The 22,366-nt window shown below is 51.0% G+C and overlaps 1 protein-coding gene across 1 annotated transcript; it reads right to left on the bottom strand.

Moving 5' to 3' along the window:
• Nucleotides 1-3,394: 3,394 nt before the first annotated feature.
• DVL3 (dishevelled segment polarity protein 3) lies at nt 3,395-17,520 on the bottom strand. The gene is made up of 15 exons (XM_080798160.1): nt 17,220-17,520; nt 11,774-11,843; nt 11,129-11,250; nt 10,898-11,007; nt 10,567-10,702; nt 10,288-10,381; nt 10,010-10,079; nt 9,229-9,368; nt 8,970-9,046; nt 8,789-8,856; nt 8,494-8,643; nt 7,601-7,732; nt 7,247-7,414; nt 4,047-4,262; nt 3,395-3,949 (listed from the first exon to the last, which is right to left on the bottom strand). The coding sequence occupies exons 1-15, from the start codon at nt 17,378-17,380 to the stop codon at nt 3,513-3,515; spliced, it is 2,151 nt and encodes a 716-aa protein (XP_080654286.1). The 5' UTR covers nt 17,381-17,520; the 3' UTR covers nt 3,395-3,512.
• Nucleotides 17,521-22,366: the final 4,846 nt, after the last annotated feature.

Raw genomic sequence — 22,366 nt, 5'->3', positions numbered from 1 at the left:
AGCCAAATCTTTTCAAGAATGTCTGTTCTATCCCAGCTATTTATATGTATGTGACCTCTGGAGCCCAGGACCTGTGTGCCTTCTAGTGACAGCATATATGTTGCTTTAAAAACCGTTGGCAAGGGATGCCTGGGTGGCTCAGTGGGTTAAAGCTGCTGCCTTCGGCTCAGGTCATGATCCCAGGGTCCTGGGATCGAGCCCAGCATCGGGCTCTCTGCTCAGCGGGGAGCCTGCTTCTTCCTCTCTCTCTGCCTGCCTCTCTGCCTACTTGTGATCTGTTTGTCAAATAAATAAAAATAAAATCTTAAAAAAAAAAACCGTTGGCAAGTTTATTTATTTACTCTTATTTATTTTTTAAAGGTTTTATTTATTTATTGAGAGGGAGAGAGAGAAAGCATGAGTAGTTGGGAAGGGTAAAGGGAGAAGCAGATTCCCCACTGAGCAGGGAGCCCCACGCAGGACTCAATCCCAGGAACCTGGGATCATGATCTGAGCTGAAGGCAGACGATTAACTGACTGAGCCACCCAGGTGCCCACTGTTGGCAGGTTTAATTTAACTGGACACAGAATTTGAAATCCCCTCTCTGATGAACTCTGATGAAGTGTTAATCTTCATATCCAAGTTGAGAAGAAGAGACAGAGCAAACCCTCAGACATGAAAGGCCTACTTGACTTTTGCAGGACCTAAAGAAAATGTTAGCTCTTTCTGTAGGGAGCGATGCCCTGCTGCCTTCACTGCTGCTGAGCCTATCATGGGAGGAAGGGCAAAAAAGGGCAAACCTGGTCACAAACCCTACTGTCCCAGCATCCTCCTGCTACAAGCCAGGATGTGGCAGGATGAGGATCTGCTCTCCTTCAAATGGTGGGCACAGTGTGAATCCATTAAGTGATCAAATATGGGAATTTCTAACTCTTGAACCAGCATTCAAAGCTTCACTGCTACCTTTCCAAAAGCTTTATCTTCAGTAATACCCTACCAATTTAGAGTAAATAATAATAATAATAATAATAATAATAGCTACCATTTATTGAGCACCTATTCTACTGTGTGCCAGGCACTGTGCTAGGCACTTTTCGTACAATATCTGATTTAAATCCTCACAACAACCCTGTGAGGTAGGTATTATTATCATCATTTTACATATGAGGGAATTGAGGCTCAGAGAGATTAAATAACTCTCTTATCATGAAACCAAAAAGTAGTAGAGCTGGAATTCAAACCCAGAACAATCTGACTCCAAATCCCATGCTCCTATGAATTAGAGTAGAGGCAGAGGGGAGAGGAAGGACCATATTTAAGAAAGATTTTTGGAGTGGAATGATATGATATACTGACTCGTAAGATATGAAGAGGAATCTAAGCCCATACATGTTCCTAGCTGGCGTGCCTATGTAGAGTGTGATAAAGATCACCAGGATCGGAATTCAGGAACATACTTGGTGGGGGAAATGAGTTGAGTCCATATGGATATGTCCATGTTGATGTCCAGTGGGTGATAATGCAGATCTCAGATTTGGAGGGAAATTGTGGCTGGAGATATGTGTTTTAGAATCACCTGCATATCAGGGACAGTTGAGGACATCAGGATAGATTATATCATTTGGGAAATAAACATAGAGGAAAGAGAAGTGAACCAAAGGCGGAACACCGGGAGCACCAACACTGAAGGCATGAGCAATAGTGAAGTTGAACATGAGCGACAGTGGAGTTGAATATGGCAGAGTCAGAAAAGGAAAAGTAGGGAGGCAGCCCTGTAGTGGTGGCTAGAGAAAGCCATGGCCTGGACTGGGAGCAAACCTAGAGCTCCTAGAAGGCAGGAAAGACCGAGTCATGCTTCTAACACAGACCTTGGTCACCAAAAACCCCAGGAAGTATTGGTTAAATGAATGAATGCCAAAAATGTCCCTACCCTAGTTTGCCCCAAAGCCTGGAGCTTAAGACTTAATCCTACTCTTGACACCCCAGTCCTAAAAATATGGATGGCTAGGTGAGCCAGGACAATTTATAGGAGAGGTTTAAAGAGAAAGTCATGATTGCTTCAACTGGAGAATAAGGTAAAAAACAAAACCTGGCACTTAAGTAGGAGTCCCAGAAGTCCCTTGCCCAAACTTTTTCTGTGATTGTGAAATCAGGGAAGGGTGTATGGGGTGAGGGTCAAGTGAGAACCACCTGCCAGTTGCCTGCGGAGTCCTCTGCTGAGCCTAACCTGAGAACCAATTCACGAGCTTTATCCAGGTAGAAAGATGATGGGGACATATGTGGGATGCTTGAGGGGTATAAGGGGAGAGGGAAGTCAGGGGACCAGCCCTACAACCTGGGAGAGAGGGTCCAGCCCTCTGGGTAGGGACCAGCCTTGAGGCTTAAGTGAACTTACATAGGCACATATGTGTATGTGTGTGTGTGAGAGAGAGAGAGAAAGAGAGAGAGAGGAAAGAGAGAGAGGGGAGAGAGAGAGAGAGGAATCGGGCACCCTCTGGAAAGGGGAACAGAGTCTCTCATACATGGGTGAGAGGCTGAAGCCTTCCACAAAAGCCTAATGACTCAACATGCTGAAGTGGGGGTGTGGGAGCTGAACATCCTTGGGAAGCCCTGAGGGGCTGCTGAAGCAGGGTTCTTGGTCTCCTCGGAGGCTGGGCCTCCCCTTGCTGGGGGCTCACAGAAAGTCAAACAGCCCGAAATTCTTGGCTGCTCCAGGCCCAGGAAAAATTGAGGGAAGAAAAAAGAAAGAAAAGAAATGTTTCAGGCCCAGAGGTGAGATGAGCCTGCTGGTTAGTAGGGTTAGGGGTACGAAGGAACCAGCACACAGGGTGGGCGTGGGGGTGCAGGTATAGGGGTGGAGCGGATATGCTTCCTGGAAGCCACCAGCAGCTCAGGCAACTGAGGGGGGTCCTCGGGCTTCCAGTAAAGGTCCGCACAGGCTGGGATAGCTTGGATGCTTACTGGAAGGGATTACGGCTCTAAGGTGTAGTACTGAGGCAGCCCTGGGAGGTGTGGTGGGCAGTTAGGAGGAGGGGTAGATGAAGCAAGTATTTTTTGGTGTCAGTATTGTGAGGGGAAAAGTTAGGAGATTGGCACACATGCTCGAGGGGATGCAGTTAATGGAGGACTGATGTAGCGGAATGAATGGTGCAAGGTTGCTGAGGGGGGAAAAGTGAGGATAAAGGGACAAGCAGGCCGGAAAGGGGTCTGCTGGGGTCAACTCCTGAAGTGTGTGTGGGGAATAAGGAGCAGCACCAGCAAGTCGGGTCCCAGGGACATGAAGCATCCTGGGAAGGCCTATGCAGCGGTTAGTAGGCAGGGGGACAAGCTGGGGCTGGTGGCAGGTTAGGGGCCGCAGTGGCGACCGGTGGGTGCACCCCGCCCTCGCTGCGCCCAGCGAGCAGTTAGCGCGCCTGAATTTAGTTCAATTTATTTCCCTTTCAGGTACCAGACAAAGTAAAAAAGACGGACGGATGGAGAGAGGGACACAGCCGCCCGGGAGAGCGGGATCGACGTGGGGGAGGGGCCCTGTTCACATCACATCCACAAAGAACTCACTGGGGTTTCCCATGGCCATGCGGAAGGACTGTCTGCTGGCTGTCAGTTCGGGGGGCACAGAGGCCAGGTCGCGGCCCGGAGGGGCTCCTGGGGGCCCCATGGCCGCGGGCGGTGGGGGCATCATCAGCATGGGGGGACCGTAGAGAGGGGGCACGCCAGGGGGACCGTAGCTCGGGTGCGTGTGGTGGCTGCGCAGGCTGCTGGCCATTGAGTGGTGGCTGCGGTGGCTGTGCTCGCTGGCAGCAGGCCCCGAGCGCTCGCTGGGCGCCCTTTCCCGTGGCCCCCGCAGACTGCTGCGGGTTGTGTGGTCCGACTCGCTGCCGCTGCCTCCCGACTTCGAGTCTCCCGCCTTCGGGTCCTTCTCCTTCCTCCGGTCGCTGCCGCTACGGTTGGAGCCACTGCTCCGGCTACCTGTAGGGGACAGGCAGGCCCAGGGTGGGGATGCTCAGAGCTTGCAGAAGTGTGTCGGGGCTCTCCTGTGCCCCCCACACCGCTGCCTCTGCCTTACCTTCACTGTGCTGACTGCTGGCGCTGCCCCCGCCATAGCTGTACCCCAGCTCTGGGAAGCCTGGGTGTGGGTTGTAGGGGTGTGGGGGTGGTGGGTACTGGTAAGGGAAAGCCATGGGCCAAGGGGCGGCCCCTGGGTGTGGCAAAGGGGCCAGTGTGTCCTGGTCAGAGGCACCACTGGAACCGTCATGATCATGGAGGGACAAGTTGGCCATGTCTGTGGAGGGGAAGAGAGGGCCAGATGAGCTGGGTCTATCCCATACTCCCACGCCCCTAGGTCAGGAGACAGAGGTCCCCACTCTAGGTTGGGTGGGCACATTTACGACGACACCTAACACCCGTGGTAGTTTATCCCCAAAATCAGAGGAGGCACAGGTCAGAGATCTCTCACTTCTTCAGAGCCCCTCTACCACCCATCTGAGATGGTGGAGAGGGAGACCCTTGCGGACACAGCACCAAGGGAAACCCTCCTCAGGAAGGCCCTAAGCCCCCACTTCAGATGCTCAATGCCCAATCCTGACATCCAACTCCCATTCCCAGGAAGGTCCCCTTCCAGGGGTCTGACAGTTTCTCCTCCTTCCTTAGTAAACTGGAAGAAGGAGCAGAAGTCTTAAACGGGCAATGTTCTCTGTTCACTTAGGGGAGTGCGGGAAGCTGAATTAGCAGACAGGTACTGCAAACCTGCAAGTCATTAGGCATGATCAAAGCCCTTCACCTCATGCAGATGTTACCACCAGCCTGTGAAGAGGGCATCAGTCACATTTTTTCCAGATGAGGAAAGTGAAGTCCAGAGAGGTTAAATGACCTGCCTGAGGTCAATCCAAACTGGCCAGAGCAGAAGCTAGGAGTTACTTATTTTCTTCTTACCTTTCCAGGTGAGTCATTAATAAAGAGTAGGGAGCAGTTGGGGGAAACTTAGGTGAAACTTTGCCCTCTCCCTTCACCTAGGACTAAAAAAAGTACCCATTATAGGCCAGAACAAACATAGGCTTTTCAGAGCGCCCCCGGACAGAAGGGACTTGGCCCGAATGGATTTGCTGTTGGGTAAGGTGGAAAGGCCTCAGAAAGAGAACCACTTAGGTGCCTCCTCTGTGCCCTCCACCCCATTCCCAGCCAGGCCTCATTCTTCACAGTATTAACATTACTTGTTTCACAACTCTGGTTCCCCCCAGGAAATCGTGCACTCCTTAAGGGCAAGGCTGCCTACACCAATGTTGGAACTACCTGAAAAGGAATACAAGGGGCCACCAGAAGTGATGACCTACCTGGGACACCCCTTGCTCACACCTCATCATACCAGGTCCCAGAGCTCTAAGAGAGCTGGAATTGTCCTACCAGCCAGCTGTTGGATATAGATGGAGCCCTTTGTAAGTCAGCTCAAGTTTCCAGGAGAGAAGAGGTCAGGAGAGGGGATGTGAGAGGGCTGAGGCAGTCTGTGGAGTCTACCAGCTAAGCCATAAGACTGGCAAGGCCTGCAGCTAGCATGGGGGATGGTGGTGGTGAGGAGCAGGGGCTGGCCGTGGCTCATGCCCCAAGAACTGGTGACTGTTTCAACCTCCAGGCTGCTGTCCTGAGGGGAATGACTGGGGCTTCTGGGGATCCCAGGTCCCCAATTCTTTCCTGCTGAGGAGGCTGAGGAGACCTTGGCCAACGAGAAGAAAAAGACCTATCTGTCGGCATATCCCTGAGCTGGGCCTCTGAGGGGACTTGGCCCACGGATAAAGACCCAGGAGGCCCCAGGGATAGAACAACATCTCTTGAGCAAAAACCACAGCTGCCTTCAGAAGCTTTAACGGTCCCTGGAGGTTCAGAGCCAGGGCTGACTTCTGCTAATTATAACAATAGTAACCACACAGGATCGAGTCTAAGAAGCCATTAATTATAAGATGCACCCCAATTTCAGAGATATTGAAATGTGAAAGAACTATTCACCTTAGAATCAATCAAATTTATGGATAACGTTTTTAGAGCACTTACTGTGAACCAAACATGGTACTAAAAGCATTATACAGGCTGTCTTAACCTCCAAACAGCTCTGAGATAGGTTCTACTGCTGCCTCCAACTTACAGATCAAGAAATAGAGGCAATGAGAGGTTGTCACTTACCATGTTCACACAGAGAGGGTGGAGCTGGGATTTGAACCCAGAACTGTCCAACTCCAAAACCCTATGTACCCGTCACCCTCCATCATGAACTTGTGCTTTGCAGCAACAGCCTTTCTAGTTTTAGAACCTAACGTGAGCATTTTAAGTTAGTTTTTGGACTCCAGCCAGCAAGCATCTCTGGGCAGACAAAAGGCTCCCTGAGGCAGAGGCGGCTGCTGGGAGGGGGCTTCTGCTCCCAGCCCTGAGCAATGCTGTCCTGTTTTGAGGACTCCCCTTTCTTCCCAAGTGCTGTCTACATGCTCAGGAGGAGAAGGGGGGTTCCCTGAAGACCTTTCCTCCTTAAAAACCCTCACTGGCTTTGCACTCTCTCAGGACCAAGTCCAGAATGCTCGGCGCAGCTTGCAGAGTCCTCTCTAAGCTGGCCCTGACAGTTTATTTTCAGTTTCATCCCAAGACCCAGCCCATCCTCAAGGGTCTGAGGAGGCTGGGGACTTGGGGCCTCGGGCTAGCCCCAGGTCCTGCCTTGGTGGAACCTGCTTGGTGCTGGGAGGGTGACCAGGGGCCTATGGTAGGATCTTTGTTTGACCTGGCTAAGACAATGTTTCTGCAACACCACATACCTAGGCAGCTCCAGATGATAGCAAGAAAAAGGACTCTGGAGCCAGAAAGACCTGGACCCAAGGCCTAACTCCTCTGCATCTGGCTGTGAGAATGGGTGGACTATTTAACTTCTCTAAGTCTCAGTTTCCTCGGCTGAAATAGGGACAGTGATCCATCTTCCCGAAGTTGAGGAGGCGGGCGTTGTGAGAACTGAGTGAGGGTGAGATGATGCTCAGAAACAACCAGCATAGGCCAGAAACAGAGGAGGCACTTAGAAAATGCCAGACCCAAGATGGGGATGCAGAGCAGGTGAAAAGGCCGGAATGGGCTCTGCTTCTACTAGAGAGGGAGGCCTGTGTCAGGCCTCAAGCTGGGCCCCCAGCCTGGCTGCCTGCTCATGCCTCATGTGGGCTCCCTGGGGTCTACTGCAACATCCGTGTGCACCTCCCCACTCCCAGCCAGCGGACAGAGCAAGGAGGTGGGGGAGGCACGTACTGCCACAGAGGTCACCGAAGATATAGTAGCACTGCTCAGAGAAGGTGATCTTGTTGACAGTGTGGCGGATGAAGCCGGCTTTTAGCAGGTTGCTGGCGTACTTTCGAGCCTCTCTCCGGTCCGTGAAGCCTTCTACGTTGTGGTATAACCAGTCCACCACATCCGAGCCTGGGGGCAAGGCCACCACTTGACTGCAAGGCCCACCTGACTTGGGCTCCTCTGACCTCCCAGAAACCACAAGGCTGGGGCTGGTTCCAGCTCAAGGGAATGGCCCAAGGGAGATCTTCAGCCCCCAGCCTGCCCTGCCCCATCACTCCCCACCCCGTCCTTCATCCCACCATGCGGCCCTCTCACCGATGAAAGCGTTGGGGATGGTAATCTTGAGCCACATGCGGTCACGGACCTCCAGCCCAGATTCAGGGGAGGCCATGGCTTTGACAATGGCGGCCATGTCACTGTGGATGGACAGGTGGAAGTCGTCTAGGCCTGGGGGTGGGAGGCAGAATGGTGAGGCAGAAAGAGGCTACAGAGTTAGGTAGAGAGGAGTCTGCTCTGCAGCTCTACCATCTAATGACTACGGACCAATGGTGGGCACATTACCGACTTCTAGGACACTTAGTTTCCTCCTCTGTAAAAATAAGGACTTTAATATTTATTTTGCAAGGATTTTTTTTTTTAAAGTAGGCTCCACGCCCAGTGTGGAGCCCTGAACACAGGACTTGCGCTCACAACCCTGAGATCAAGACCTGAGCTGAGATCAAGAGTCCAATGCTTAACCAGCTGAGCTACCCAGGTGCCCCATATTTTGCAAGGATATTTGAAGAGAGAATTAAATAATATAAATGAAGGTGCTTAGCATAGTGTATAACATGTGTGTTACAGTAAAAATGGCAGTCATTTATTGAGTGCTTACTTTATGCTACATCCTGGGATGGGGGCCTCACTTATATCCTCTCATTAAACCCTCCCTCCCTCACCCCGGAACCCGGTAGAGTGCATATCATTAGTCCCATTTTACTAGAGGAAACTGAGGCTCACAGGGTGCTCAATACAGGCTCAGAGGCAAACACTGTTTAGTGAGGGTCAGGTGTCCACTGGGGGAAGCTGCAGTGTGAGGTAGCTGGAATGAACTCAGCCCCCTCTCCAGCCCCCTCTGACTTTTAAGCAAGAGTCTCCATGTGGGCCTTCATCAGTCCCTCCCACCCGGGCCTGCCTGCTGGGCCTAGGGGGCAGGGCTGGACACTCACGCTCTGTGTCAGGGATGGAGCTGGTGATGGAAGAGCTGGTGGAGGTGATGGTGCTCAGGGAGGGGCTCATGCCATAGGCAGGGAAGGTGCCGGTCATGGCTGCAGTGTGGGAGACCCAGGCTGCAGGGTCAATGGGCCGGATGGGCTCGCCTGCAGGGAGGAGGAGAGTCAGGGGCTGCCCATTGCCAGGCCCCACAGGGAAGGTATGAGGGTTCAGGGGAACAGAGAAGTATGGAGAGACAGGGTTCACATGTACCAAGCACCAGCTTTAGGGCCGAGTCCCCCAACCACTTACTCCTGGGCAGTGTGAAGCAACCACGTGGACTTGGGTCCCAGCACTTGGCTACAGTCAGGGTGATGGGCCTGAAAGCAAGGGGGTTCCTAGTGAGGGCTGGATGCGTGGAGTCCAGATAAGCCCCCTGCCTGATGGCCAGAAGTGCCTGCTCCCTCCTTCCCATGTCCCATCCCATCCATACCCCGGTTTGTGCACAATCTCCCGCAGGACCCTGACTGCGTCGTCATTGCTCATGTTTTCAAAGTTGATCTCGTTTACCTGGGAGAGAGGGTCAGAAGTGGGATAAGCAGCTGGGCTGGGGAGATGGGTAGGGAAGCTAGGCTTAATGGATCAGGAGGTCTTCCCCCTACCAAGCAGTGGTCTCTAAATGAGCCGGTACAGGGGTGGGGATTATCCCCCTACGCCCCAACCCCAGCACCACCCTCTGGGGGCAGCGGTACCTGTAACAGCATATCTCCTGGCTCGATGCGTCCGTCTGCAGCCACAGCCCCACCCTTCATGATAGAGCCAATGTAGATGCCTCCGTCACCACGCTCGTTGCTCTGGCCCACAATGGAGATGCCCAGAAAATTGTACTTTTCTATAGAGAGTGACACAACCTTAAGAGGGGAATAAGGTTCCTACCCAAATTCTGAGCCCCTTATTAGAAAAGGGTGGAAAGGGATGGTAACTAACATTTCAGTGAACCTGAACCAGGCCCTATGCTCAGTATGGTCACTCATACTTCCATTTAGTCCTTGCCAGCTCTGTCACAGGGACTCTTAGTCCCATTTTACAAAGCAGGCAACAGAGGTTCGGAGAACCTCAATGACTTTTCTAAGCCATTAAGTTGCAAAGACAGGATTCAACTCAGACTTAAATTCTAAGGTTGGGACTCTTTTTACTACATTCAGCTATCTCCTAAAGACAGCACCTAGGGCAGAAATCAGAGAGTGACAAGCAATGGCTGAAAAAGGGAAGGGGGATAGGAATCAGAAATTACCTCCTCCGGGAAGCCTTCCCTGATGCCATCCTCTATTTCCACAGCTCTCTGTGCTTACCTCTGTCATAGCCCTGATCGTGAGCTACTGAAATGGTCAGTTGATGTACCAGTTTATGTTTATGAAAGAATGCTCCTTGGGGGCAGGGAACATATCTTGTGCCTCTCTGAACTCCTCAAGTCTGCCCAGTATCTGGCATACAGTAGGTAGGCCCTCAAGAGTATTGTTTCACCAGACTCACCCATGTTGAGAGTGACAGTGATGATGTTGAGTGACATGGTGGAGTCCGTGATGCTGCTGAAGGACGAGGACTGAAATAGAAAGAGGCACTGAGCAGCATGCAGGGGTGGCAAGAACTCACTGCTCCCACCTAGCTCCTCCTCAGCCCACGGCCTCCCCTCCCCTCTAAGGCTCAAACGCTGGCCCAAAAGAAGGGGGTCTAAGGACGCACACAGCCTGGATCTGCCTGCACAGGGCTCAGTCTGCTCCCACCCATCCCTGGCCTCTCAGGTCCCGTACCCGTTCAATCCGCGAAACCTTCTGCTTTCTCCGCCGCCGCTTATGTCTTCTCATCAGGCGTGAGGCGCTGCTCTGCTCTGTGGAGCTGCTGAACCTGGGGGGCCCACAGTCGTTCCCCACCAGGCTGGCCCAGCCCTGCCCCACAAGAGGCACCGCAGGGCCCAAATCCCTTATGCAAAGCCCACAGCCCTCCCAGGGTCCCACCATCCTGGGGGGAGGTGGGGTCAGGGCTCCTCGGGGGTCACCTGCCCCATAGTATCAATGAAACCAAAGCCCCACCTGCTAGTAGAGTCATCCTCATCCGAATCAAAGAAGCTGGTGGTCTCTAACTCGCTGCTCATAAGGGTGGATGAGCTATCATAACCCCCTGGCTCTCGCCGCCGCTCCCCCTTTGCAGTTCCATTTAGCCGGGTTGCTGCAGGGAACAGAGGTAGCTGGGTTCACAGTGCCCATGCAGCAGGGAAGGGAGGCACAGGGCTGGGCTTGGGGCTGCACTGGGGTCAGGCATACCCAGAGCTCAGGAAAGGGCAAAGAAGTGGGTAGCTGAATGGAAGCAATGAGGGAAGGTGTAGGGATGGGGAGGGAAGGCGTCTGTTCAGGGAAGACGCACTGTGCTCTGGACCGTCCCTCCTGCGTGGCCGTTCGCGCTGGGCAGACACCAAGGAGTCCGTCTCTGTGTCGTTGTCCAGGTTCTCCTGGCTGCCTCCACCAGCATGAGGGCTGTGGGGAAGAGAGGACTTGGTGGGAGAGGGGGCAGGCTGGGGGTTCCCTCCCCCCAGGCCTGGGCTGAGCTGATGCAGGCCTCCCCCATGGGCCCGCTCCACTCTCAGGCCACACTCACTGGAAGGATGGGGGCCGGGAGTCCCCAATGCCTCCTGTGCGCTCCATGGGCGGTGGCAGTTCTGATGGGTTGTCAGCACAGAAGGGAGCTGGCTCTGGGTGGGAGCCCTCGGCAGATACCAGCTGACGGGGAAAGAATGGGTAGGTTGTATGGTACGGGGGCACCAGGGAAATAGCAGATAGCTGGCTTCCGGCATGGCATGCAGACTTGGGGAGAATGAACCAGGGGATATGGAGGCAGGAGACAGGACTGTGCAAGGTCAGCTGGGATGATGACTGGACTCACTGCTCACGGATGGGGAGGATGGAAGGCACGAGCTATTAAAGTGGGATGGGGGCAGAGAACAAGGGTCAGTGGTCCCAGACAGAGGTTGGCTGGAACCTGCGGCAAAGTGCCTCAAAGGGCGTAGGAGACATCTGTGTCTCTGGTGAGTGTTTCTGTCCTTCCCCTCCCCACATTCCACCTCCCCACCCACATCTTTCACCAAGGCTACAGAATCTGGGGTGAGAAACAGTTCAGGTAGAAAACTCAGTGGAGAGTCAGATATTGAAGTATAAAACCACTAGCAGTAATCTTAGCAATGCTTTTCCTGGCTAGTGCACTGCAGGGACGCAGGAAGAGAGAGGGCTGAGGAGGGCTCCTTACCCAAGACACCACCCGGCCATTGAAGCAGGGCAGCTTGGCATTGTCGTCAGAGATCTCCTCCTTCACCACTCTGCAGGGAAAGGGTGGCGGTATCAGAGTGAGCTTTCTAGGGTGGAAATGGAAGGGTCCTCACAATCCTAACTCAAAGGCCCCTCCACCCTAAACTGGGAATCATGTCACCAGCCTAAGTGTATTCAAATGGGAGCAGAAGTGGGGGTCACCCAGGGACTGTTCTTTAGCACCGCCAGGAAGACACCAGCCCTGCCCAGGCCAGACGCCATCCTGGGGTGTCCTTTCAGTTATCAGGTGATTGCAAATTACACTGACAAATTGCTGTCCCCCATAAATGTGGCTACTCCCTAGAATTCCAAGAGTGTGTTATCCAGTCCCAACATAGCTCTTCTGGGCTGGACTTATTCTTTCCCTCTGACCTTAAACTAGGAAAAAGCACACCCTTATTTCTGTCTTTTCCTTCTTGGGAATCCTGACATTCTTCTGGGAGGTATGGATGAAGAGTTTCAGTAAATTAGGAAAGAGAAGGGGAAAAGGTGTCTAATGAACATCCCCCACTGCCATTATGCTAACAGTACCAACTGCTCTCATTTACTAAGCATGAATCATGGGCCAAGCACTAAGCTAAGCACTTTATTTGGGTCATTTACTACTCACAGCAATGCTAAGACAGATACAGATGGGGAAACTAAGGCTCAGTAGGTTCAGAAACTCACTTACAGTCACACACTAATAAAAGCTGGAATTTGAATCCTAGTCAGCATGATTCTTTAGCCTTTATTCTTACCTATTATACCATCATATTTCCCTATAGTTAGGATGTATAATCTTCACATCACCTTCATTGTAAGGATAAGATCCTCATTTTATGAGTAAAGAAATGGAGAAACACTCAGTAACTTGTCCAGGTCACAGAGCTAGAAGATATCAGAGTTGGAATTCAACCCCAAGCTTGCCTGACTGCAAAACCTACAGTCTTTCCATGGTATTTCACATTTTTTCTCTTACAATGACAGGTGATGTGGATCTGTATGTGTGGTGGTAGTGGGGGGAGGAGACAGTGATGTGGGCAGGGAGGGGGTGGGATGTGTACAGGCATGTAGTTTGGCTCGGGGGATACATCAAGGCAAGAAGTCAGACCACGATTACAGTTTGGGGCTAGGGAAAGGAATGGAAAAGTTTGAGGACCCCAGACTGTGTCAAACACTCTAGGAGTACAGAGCTGGAAAGATGTGATCAGGGGCAAGAGGAAGACACATGCCTGGGGTTGTGAGCAGAGAGGGAAGACAGCAAGAAAGGAGGCTGGGAAGCCTAGTCCTTCCTTGTTCTTGGAGCAGCTTCTGCCCAGAGCCGGGAACGTGCTTGGCTCCTTATGATGCTCACATTCTTGGACTCACAGCCAAGTTCAAAGACCGAGCCTGCCCTTCTCCCTCCCATCCAGCTCTGGTTCCTCCAGCATTTCCAACCCCACAAAGACCCTGGGAAAGCAGCTCTAATCATTCTGGTCAAGCCCACGATGGCAGAAAGCCCAAGGATAGAACATGCTGAAAAGAAGGGACATGGAGATAGCTCAGAGTCATTAGCCAGGCTGACCAGAAGGTACCCTAAGCTTCCAGTCCAATATGGGAACTGGGGCTCAAAGGAAAATGGGGTATGTGGGTTGCATGGCAGAGATTGAGTGCTCTGGAGAGGGTCTCCCTGTGGTGGGAAACTGCTGCTGAGTCCCCACCACACCACCCCCGCCCCTAGCAGGCCCCACCACACAGCTCCAATGCTACAGATGTTTCCTCTCTTTCTAGGGGTCACCGACAGGTCGCCAAGGCTCTGCTGACTCATAACGATCAGCTGATCTTCAGCAACAGCCTTGGGGGACCTCAGACAGGCCTCCCCCTCCCATCATGGAGATGAATGGCTCATGGTTGCATAGCACTAACACACACACACACACACACACACACACACACACACACACGCCCCAAGCAGAGCTGCGCAAATCTGGGTTCTAATTCTGCCACATATTAGCTCTCCTAGCTTAGAGAAGTTTCTTAACTTTTCCAAACCTTTGTCTTACCCTGGTAAGTGGGATTTGTGAATGCCTGGCATGATCTTGGCTTATGATAAAAGCTAACTATTAGCTGTGCCAATTTTTAGCAGGTTCCATACTCTCTTTCCAACTTGGTGTAAGTTTCTAAGGGCAGGGACCAAACAAATCTGCGCATCACTCACTGTCCATCGTTGTTCAATTAAAAAGCCTTTGCTAAGAACCCAGCAGGTTTTAAATCCTGTGCTTGCTACTGTATAAACTTCAAGGTGCATCAGACCAGGAGCCTGCCTTGTCCTTGGAGGTTATGGCCCAATGGATAGTTCATGCAAGTATATGGCAAGTTGGAAGTGGTCAGAACCATAAGAGCAGCAGATGTGTGCACTGGACAGACATCTGTTGAGTATTTCTTAGGTGTCAGGTCCTGGCTAGAAGCTGGGTAGGTGTAACGATAAATGGGATAAAGTGCCATAACTTTCAAAGCTCAATGCAGAGGATGGGGCAATATGCACGTGGGGAAGACAAGAGAAGAGCAATGTGCTCTGAGAAGGCCCAGAGGCACGGCAGTATGTGACATAGAGCGAGGAACAACACAGTTGGTAGCCCAACTTCCCAAGTTGCTCCCGCCCACCTCGAGGCCACTCTAGCCTCTGTCTCCCATCTTCCTCAGTGCTGAAAATGTTTATTCTTCCTCCATTTTTGCAGCAGTTTAAGAGGGTCTGGCCTACCTTAGCTTGACAAATACTTCTGGAGACCAGATGGGAGTTGGGGAGTCCTCCAGCTTCACCAACTGGAACCTCAGAGGGTGAGCTTGGAGAGCAGCCTTTCTCCTCTGACCCACTCTCCCAGCTGTCCGCAGAGGTCGCTGGCCTCTACCTGACCCTGGTCTCAAGGGGCTAAGTGGCAGCCCTATCACCTCTATAGTTTGCCAAGGCTCAGCATCTCCTTCAGAGAGGACGTATCTGTGCAATGGTGACGATAATAGTAACACCTACAATTTTGTGATTAAGGCCTTAGACTTTGGAGCCAGATTTCTGATGCAGAATCAAGCTCTGCCACTTACTAGTTGTGTGGCCTTGGGGAAGTTACTTATTTTTTCTCTGTGCTCTAGTTTCTTCCTCTATAAACTGGGGATATTACTACTTATTTCATAGGGCTGTTAAGATGACTGCATGAGTAAAGATTTGAAAAGCATTTAGATCAGTGCATGCACACTGAAGCATCATAAGAAGAGTCTGTTAAATAAATGAAAGATATAAACTTCTCAGCTACTAGTTCTCTGTGACGAGACAGCTCTAGCCCTCTCCTGCTCAATAATCCTGGGAATAAAAACAAAATCAATCTCCTTCTTTGGCTTTGTTCTCAACCCTGTTAACACAGTCTACTAGGATACTTTGCCAAGGACGGTTCAAGTACCACTAATGTATGCAAGATCGCTTCAGGTGCACCTGAATGAATGTTTAATTCAATAGTTAAGTATTTTATTTTTAACATATTTTAGAAAGAAATACAAATAGAAAATCAGACCTGTGACTTCATATTACTGATTGGGTCAAGCTAAGAAAGAGTGAGTGAACGGACAGTGGATTTAAAGAACAATATCAAGTCAACAGTGAGCAGATGAAATGGGGACCTTCCTAAGACTCCGGTTAGGCCTGGCTTGACAGCAGCCTGGGGGTAGTAGGAGGCAGACCAGAGGGGTCTAGGTTTACAACGGGGGGGAGCTAAGCCCATTGGGTTCAGGGGTGAGTTCGTTGAGGGTGGAGACACATACCTATTCTAGTCCCCCAAGGCATCCAGTCCCAGGGTGGCTCCAGCACATTGGGGTCTAGAGGATTTGCCCTATCCCATACCCTGAGGGGGCATCTTGGTCTCTTCCAACTCTTTTTCTCTTACCACACCAAGACATCTGCCCCCTCACTCTCAGCCCTTGCAGATCAATCCTCCTTCAGAATCTTCCAGTTAGGGGTATCTGTCTCTGGACTGAAGCCAGACAATCATTACTACATCAGGAGTACCCACCCCAGGGTAGGAACAGCAACAAAACCCAGAGTGGTCAGGAGCTGCACAGGACTTCCCACTGTACAAAGCACTCTCACACATAGGAGCTCATGGGCTCATCAAACCCTGAGTTCCATGGGGAAAGGTGACAGCAAAACATGCTAGGTGGAAGAGGAGAGAAGGTGCTTGCTTCCCAGGGCCAAAAGGGCAGGGGTCCCAGAAGAGAAGCCAGACTGATAAACACCAGGAAGGAGAATGTCTCCCTTCACTCAGCTCTAGGGCCTCAGCTCCAAAGAGCAGTGCAGGCCTCAGGCTGGGGCTGGAAAGACAGCCTTTAGGCCTGGAGGGCCCGGGAAGGCCTTCCCCACAGGCCGCCAGGCCCAGTGCCCAGTTAGTGTGGGGCTGGCAAGTCTGGGGGCCTCCCCCTCCCCCAGTCCCTTGGGAGTTGGGGGGGCGGTGAGGGGATGGGCCAGGCTCCCCCTCCCAGGCCAGCTGCTACAGAACCTTCCGGCTCCAACATTCCATCCCTTCTTAAAGGGGAAGTCACTGCTTCCAAACTCCGCCTGTCCAAAGCCCTGCAGCTGGATGGAGAAGACCCCGCCAGGGAGAGGAAGATGAAGAACACGAAGAGAGCTTCCTGGCCCTCCCATCCAGGCTCTGAGGCCCTTTCCAAGGTCTCCCCTTGGCTACCATCTGGAGGAAAAAGGCCCCAATTCTGAAGGGAAATCAGCACCTAGGCCAGGGGGGACTTCTCAGGGGTCAGGCACTCTGATTCCTTGACAACATCCTAAACACCCCACAAGGAAGGGGAGACAGCTAAATAAACATTAGGTTTGCTGGCCTCAGCTTGCAAGCCTGGCCCTAGAGCCCCGCTCCCACTCCCCCTCCCCCCCAGTTCAAAGTCCTACAGCATAGCCCCTGGATGCATTACTCCAAATATGGCTCTGAGTTGGGAGCTGAAAAGATGGAGAGGGCAAAGGCCGGGTGCCAAACACCCCAAGTCTCTGCTAAAAAGGTGGCTCCTTTGGCAGGCGGCAGGTTGGGGGCTCTGGCTCTGGAATCCGGTGGAGGGGGGGTGTGTCTGTCTATGTAGGCCACTGGCTCTGAGGAGGTGAAGGGGGCTTGGAACTCTGGTTGCTTTTGGGGAGTTAGACGTCCTCCTGAATTAGGGGGGCCTAGGTCCCCCACAAGAGGTAAAAGGAAAGTCCCTAAAGGGGCTTGAACTCCAGCCTCTGGAAAAACCGGGGGGGCCCCCAAATGCCCAAGTCGCCCCCTGGAATCCAGAGTAGGGCTAGAAGCCAGTGTAACAAGGGGAGTCCAAACTGGCCGAGTGGGCCCCGAGAAGCCGGAGGGGCCGGGGTTCCCAGGAGGTGAGGCAGGGGCCATCCTCACCCGAAATCGTCGTCCATAGACTTGAAGAAGAACTTATAGCTGGGTCGCTGCAGAACGCCCTTAAAGTCCGCCAAGGTGACGCGCTCGGCGGGCAGGGGCAGCTTCACCAGGTACGGCGTCTCCTGCCCGTCCAGGTGGTAGATGATCTTGGTCTCACCCATGGCTCCGGCCTCGGGCCCGGCGGCCCGCGCGCGGCCTGCTCCCGCGGCCCGGCCGGGCCTCTCCGGAGGCGACGGCGCTCGGCGCGGCCCAGCGGCTCAGCCTAGCTCGGCGGCCGGCCGCGGCGCCAGCTCCCTTGTTCTCCGGCCGCTCCCGGGTCCCAGCGCCGCCTGCCGCCGCCGCCGCGGCCGCCGCTTCCGCTCCGCACTCTCCCAGCTCTGCTGGCGACGGCAACTCTTCCGGTGGCCGCGGCCCTCCCGGCTCTGCGCCGCGGCTCAGCCCGCTCCCCTCCCCCGACCCCGGCGCGGCCCCGCCCCGGCGCGAGCTCCGCCCCCGGCAGCAGCAGAGCCGCGCTGGCCTCGCGGCAGATGGCCGGGCCCTCTGCCGGGCCCCGCAGACACCTCGCCCACCCGCCGGGCGGTGAGCTTCGCCGCCTGCGCTCGGATCCCAGACCTGTGGGGAGCTTGGTGGCTGTCGCCTAGGCTCCCCAGACAGGGAAGGGCAGATCTCACCAGGATGGCCGCGTTCGTGGACTCATCAAGACCCTGGCTCTGGACCCAAGGGGGATAGGCTGTTCCTCAGCAGCCTGAGGTTACTCTGGCCCCCAGAGTTGGGGGGGGGGCGGTTCTGACCCGGCATCGATGGAGGAAAGTGACCTTCCCGTGGCCCTTTCAGGGTCTGTTGGAAAGCATAGCAGCTGTCACTGAGTCTGCCAAACCGAGTTCCTTGAGGACAGAACGAAATCGAGTTCTGATTCCTTCTTAAAAACCTCAGTATTGGGCACCTGGGTGGCTCAGTAGGTTAAGCGTCTGCCTTCCGCTGGAGTCACAGTCTCAGGGTCCTGGAATCCAGTTCCATCCGGATCGCTACTCAGCCGGGAGTCTGCTTCTCCCTCTGCCCCTCCCCTCTGCTCTGGCCTTCTCCCACTCTCTCTAAATAAATAAATAAAAACTAAAACCAAAACAAAACAAAAAACAAAAACCTCAGTACAATACCTAGGTGCAAAGCCGTGGCTTAATCAACGGACTGATGCAGAATGAGCGCAAGAATGAAAATGAGTGCATGACTGGGACAGTAAATCTCAAATCAGATCTAGGTATAATGGGTCCCTGACAGATCTCTTCACCCCTTAGCTTTTAATCCATTTAATAAATGGGTGCCCACTGAGGTGCAAGGCAAAATGCAGGGGATAAAGTGAAAACAAGACAGTTAAAGCTGCCCTCAGTCAGGACTTTCACTCACCTGAAAGGAGGCACAGAGCTTGTAATAAATAACTTTAGAGAAACAAATGCCATGAAGAAGATAAAATGGAGTGATGTGATAGTAAAAGGGAAAAGAGAACCATGGGTGGTTAGAGAAAGCCTCCTCCATTTGAGTGAAGACATAGAATGGAAAAAACAGCCGCTAGAAGAAGGTCTGATGTGGGGTGGGGGGGGGAGCATTCCAGGCAGAGGTTGTAGTCAGGTATAAAGGCTCAAGTCAGGAATAAACTCTCCCAATTTGAGGAACAAGAAAGCCATTGTGACTATGGTGATAGTGGTAGAAAGAGGCTGGAGAAGTAGACATAGGTCCTTTAAGGCCACAGGAGCAAGTGTGGGCTCCTCCCACTCCCATTTTGTACACTGTTGCCAAATTAGCATTTTCAGAGTAAGTACCTCTTCTGCTCAGAAATCTCTCCACATTCCCCAGTGCTTTCCAAAGATTCTTAGCACAATATTCAAAACTCCATAATCAAAATTACCTACTTCTACAGTTATTTTTTTCATTATATCCTGGCTAAATTTTTTACTTCAGCAAACCAACCTATTTGCTAGCCTCTGCACATACCTTGTGTACATACCCATCTCTTTACTTTTTAAATTAATTATATGTGCATATTAAGAAAGCTCTTAATAGCAGTTCTCTGTCCCGTTTTCCACCCCACCTCAGTTCATACATATTTTTAAACCTCATACTAGTTATGGAATTATGCATTCTGGACATTGCATATTTATTTCCAAATTTGAATGATGGACTTATCTTTCTTCCACCTCCCCCTTACCTCTTAAAGTAGTAAAATCATGCTTTTTGAAGTCAATATAGTTTTTAGTTATTGACATTTTGCCCATGAGTAAATGCTTCCTTTTTACAACTTTTCATTTCTCCTGGCATTAATCATTGCTTTACTTTTGCATTTGCTTTTTAATTTTTATTTTAATTAATTTATTTTAAAAAATATTTTATTTATTTATTTGACAGAGAGATCACAAGCAGGCAGAGAGGCAGGCAGAGAGGGGGACTGAGCAGAGAGCCTGATTCAAGGCTCCATCCCAGGACCCTGGGACCATGACCTGAGCCAAAGGCAGAGGCTTTCACCCACTGAGCCACCCAGGCGCCCCTCATTTGCTTTTTAAAATAGTATAACTACCATTAAGTCTTACCATATAATCTAATAGTTTCTCAATGCATATTTTGTTTACCCTGTCAAATATATTAGATAATCCAACCATTTTCTCTCTTGGATCCTTCCATTCTCTTGCTTTGGTCTGCACTGTTGGCTGTCTCAGCCTGTGCACAGAGGTCATCCTGGAACTCTCTGCATCATCCTCAGAGTTCCCTTTACCTCTCCTCTCTGTTGAATCCTCATTTCCTAGATATTTCACTCCTTTGCTTTGGTAAAGCACAATTTTGTGGCTTACTTTGAAAGCATGGGAAATAAAACCCCTTTCAAGAACCTGCAAATCTGGAAATATGATTCAAAGTAGTTTTCCTTCAGAATTTTGAAGCTATCACTACATTGTCTTCCAGCATCGAGTGTTGCTATTAAGCAGTCAATTTGAGCTCTATTTTTCCTAAGGCTTTGCACGTGGCTTGTTTCTACTCTCTCTGGAAGTCTTCAGGAGGTTCTCTTTATTCCTGGGGTTCTGAAAATTTTTAAAAAGATTTTATTTATTTATTTGTCAGAGGGAGAGAGCATAAGCAGGGGGATCAGCAGGTGGAGGGAGAAGCAGGCTCCCCGCCGAGCAAGGAGCCCAATGAGTGCAGGACTCCAGCCCAGGACCCTTGGATCATAACCTGAGTCCAAGGCAGACCCTTAACTGACTGAACCATTTAGGCTTCCCGGGGTTCTGAAATTTTATGGTGATACATCTTGGTACTAATTTACTGTGCTAGGCACTTGGTGAGCCCTTTCCAAATAGAAATTCAATAATACTTCCTTGAATTATTTAACATCAGGACCATTTTTTTTCTGTTCTTTTTAGAGCTCCTGTTAGATATTAGACCTTCCAGATTGATTTTTATTTTTTTCCTCCTTTATCATCTGTTCCCTTTTATTTTTAAACGACTGCACCTTTTTGCGAGATTTTCTTGACATTTCCAACCTTTCCCCTACCCAATTGGATAGGTAAAATGTTCACATTCAAAATTTGACTCCTTAAGTATGGATGTAGTTTCCATCTTATTCAGCTCTCCAGTTCTCAGTAGGAAATAATTTACTTATTTTTAATTTCTAAAAACCCTGTTATCCAGTTCTCCCTTTTCATAGTACTTTCTTCATAGACACAGTATCTTCCCTCTTTGAATTTTAAGAATAATTATATCTCCCCCCACCCTGAGGTTTTCAAAAACCTTCCTACTTTCTCATTGTTTCCTTGATTTCGTTTTTCTTTTTTAAAGATTTTATTTATTTATTTATTTTTATTTATTTACTTGACAGAGAGAGAGATCACAAGTAGGCAGAGAGAGCAGGGGAAGCAGGCTCTCTGCTCAGCAGGGATGCTAAGGCAGATGCGGGGCTTGATCCCAGGACCCTGAGATCATGACCTGAACCCAAGGCAGCGGCTTAATCCACTGAGCCACCCAGGCACCCCTTGTTTACTTAACAGAGAGAGATCACAAGTAGGCAGAGGGGTAGGCAGAGAGGAGGAAGCAGGCTCCCTGCTGAGCAGAGAGCCCGGTGTGGGACTCGATCCCAGGACCCTGAGATCATGACCTGAGCTGAAGGCAGAGGCTTAACCCACTGAGCCACCCAGGCGCCCCGGAAGTATCCTCAAATGTTTGATGGCCATTAGTCTACTCACATTTAAGAGCGAGATACTAAAAAGCTGGTTGGAAGCTCTGTCCATGTACAGGTTTTTGTTTTTATTTCTACGATTTTATTTTTAAAAGTAATCTCTGTACCCAAAGTGGGGCTTGAACCCACAACCCCAAGACCAAGAGTCACACATTCCACTAAGCTAGCCCCCACATACAGGGCTTATTAATTAACAAGTTTCACTGTAGGTGATCAAGTGGGGATGATGATGGGTTTTTGTTTTGAATAAACAAAAAATGTATTTAAAAGCTCCCTCCCCCCCACCCCCGTTTTTCAGTTTGTTTTTGCCTGGTGTGTGATGATATTTAGAGCCCTCATATACTTTCACTTAATCCCTCATTTCCAATCTAGCCCCTCACCCCTCACCCCCATCTCCATGTCTGTCTTGAGTCCGGGGCTCAAATAACTCTTCCTTAAGGTTCTGGAATTTCATGGGGCTTTTTCATACATTCTGCTAGGCACTCATGACCTGTCAGTCTGAAACCTCAAGACCTTTGGATTTAGGAAATCTTCAAATATATTTGATAATTTCCTCCCCACCATCTCTTGAAAACTAAATCTCCCACTACTTGCAGGAGAGTAGGGCTAATCAGAAGGCTGAATCAGATGAGCCAGAGACCTTTGAGGCCTTTTCTTGTATAGATCCTTGATTCCTCTCCACCCCACCCTGTTAGCAACCAATCCTTATCCCCTCTGCCGAGCCTTTTCTGGGTTTAAAAGGGCACATTGGGTTTGCCTGTTAATAAACCCCTCAGCAGATAGAACCCATCTCATTCTGCTCTGTTAAGTCAACTTTCACTCTTTCATTTATTTTTCATTTTTCAAAATGTCAATGTCTCTCACTCATTGTAATCACCTCAGGTTTTCCTTATTGAGTTATGGGCCTTTTTTGAAGAATTCCTTCACCTAGCAC

The sequence above is a fragment of the Martes martes genome (genome assembly GCF_963455335.1).
Source record: "Martes martes genome assembly, chromosome: 1".
NCBI lineage: Eukaryota > Metazoa > Chordata > Mammalia > Carnivora > Mustelidae > Martes > Martes martes.
This window is presented reverse-complemented; position numbering and strand designations above follow the sequence as displayed.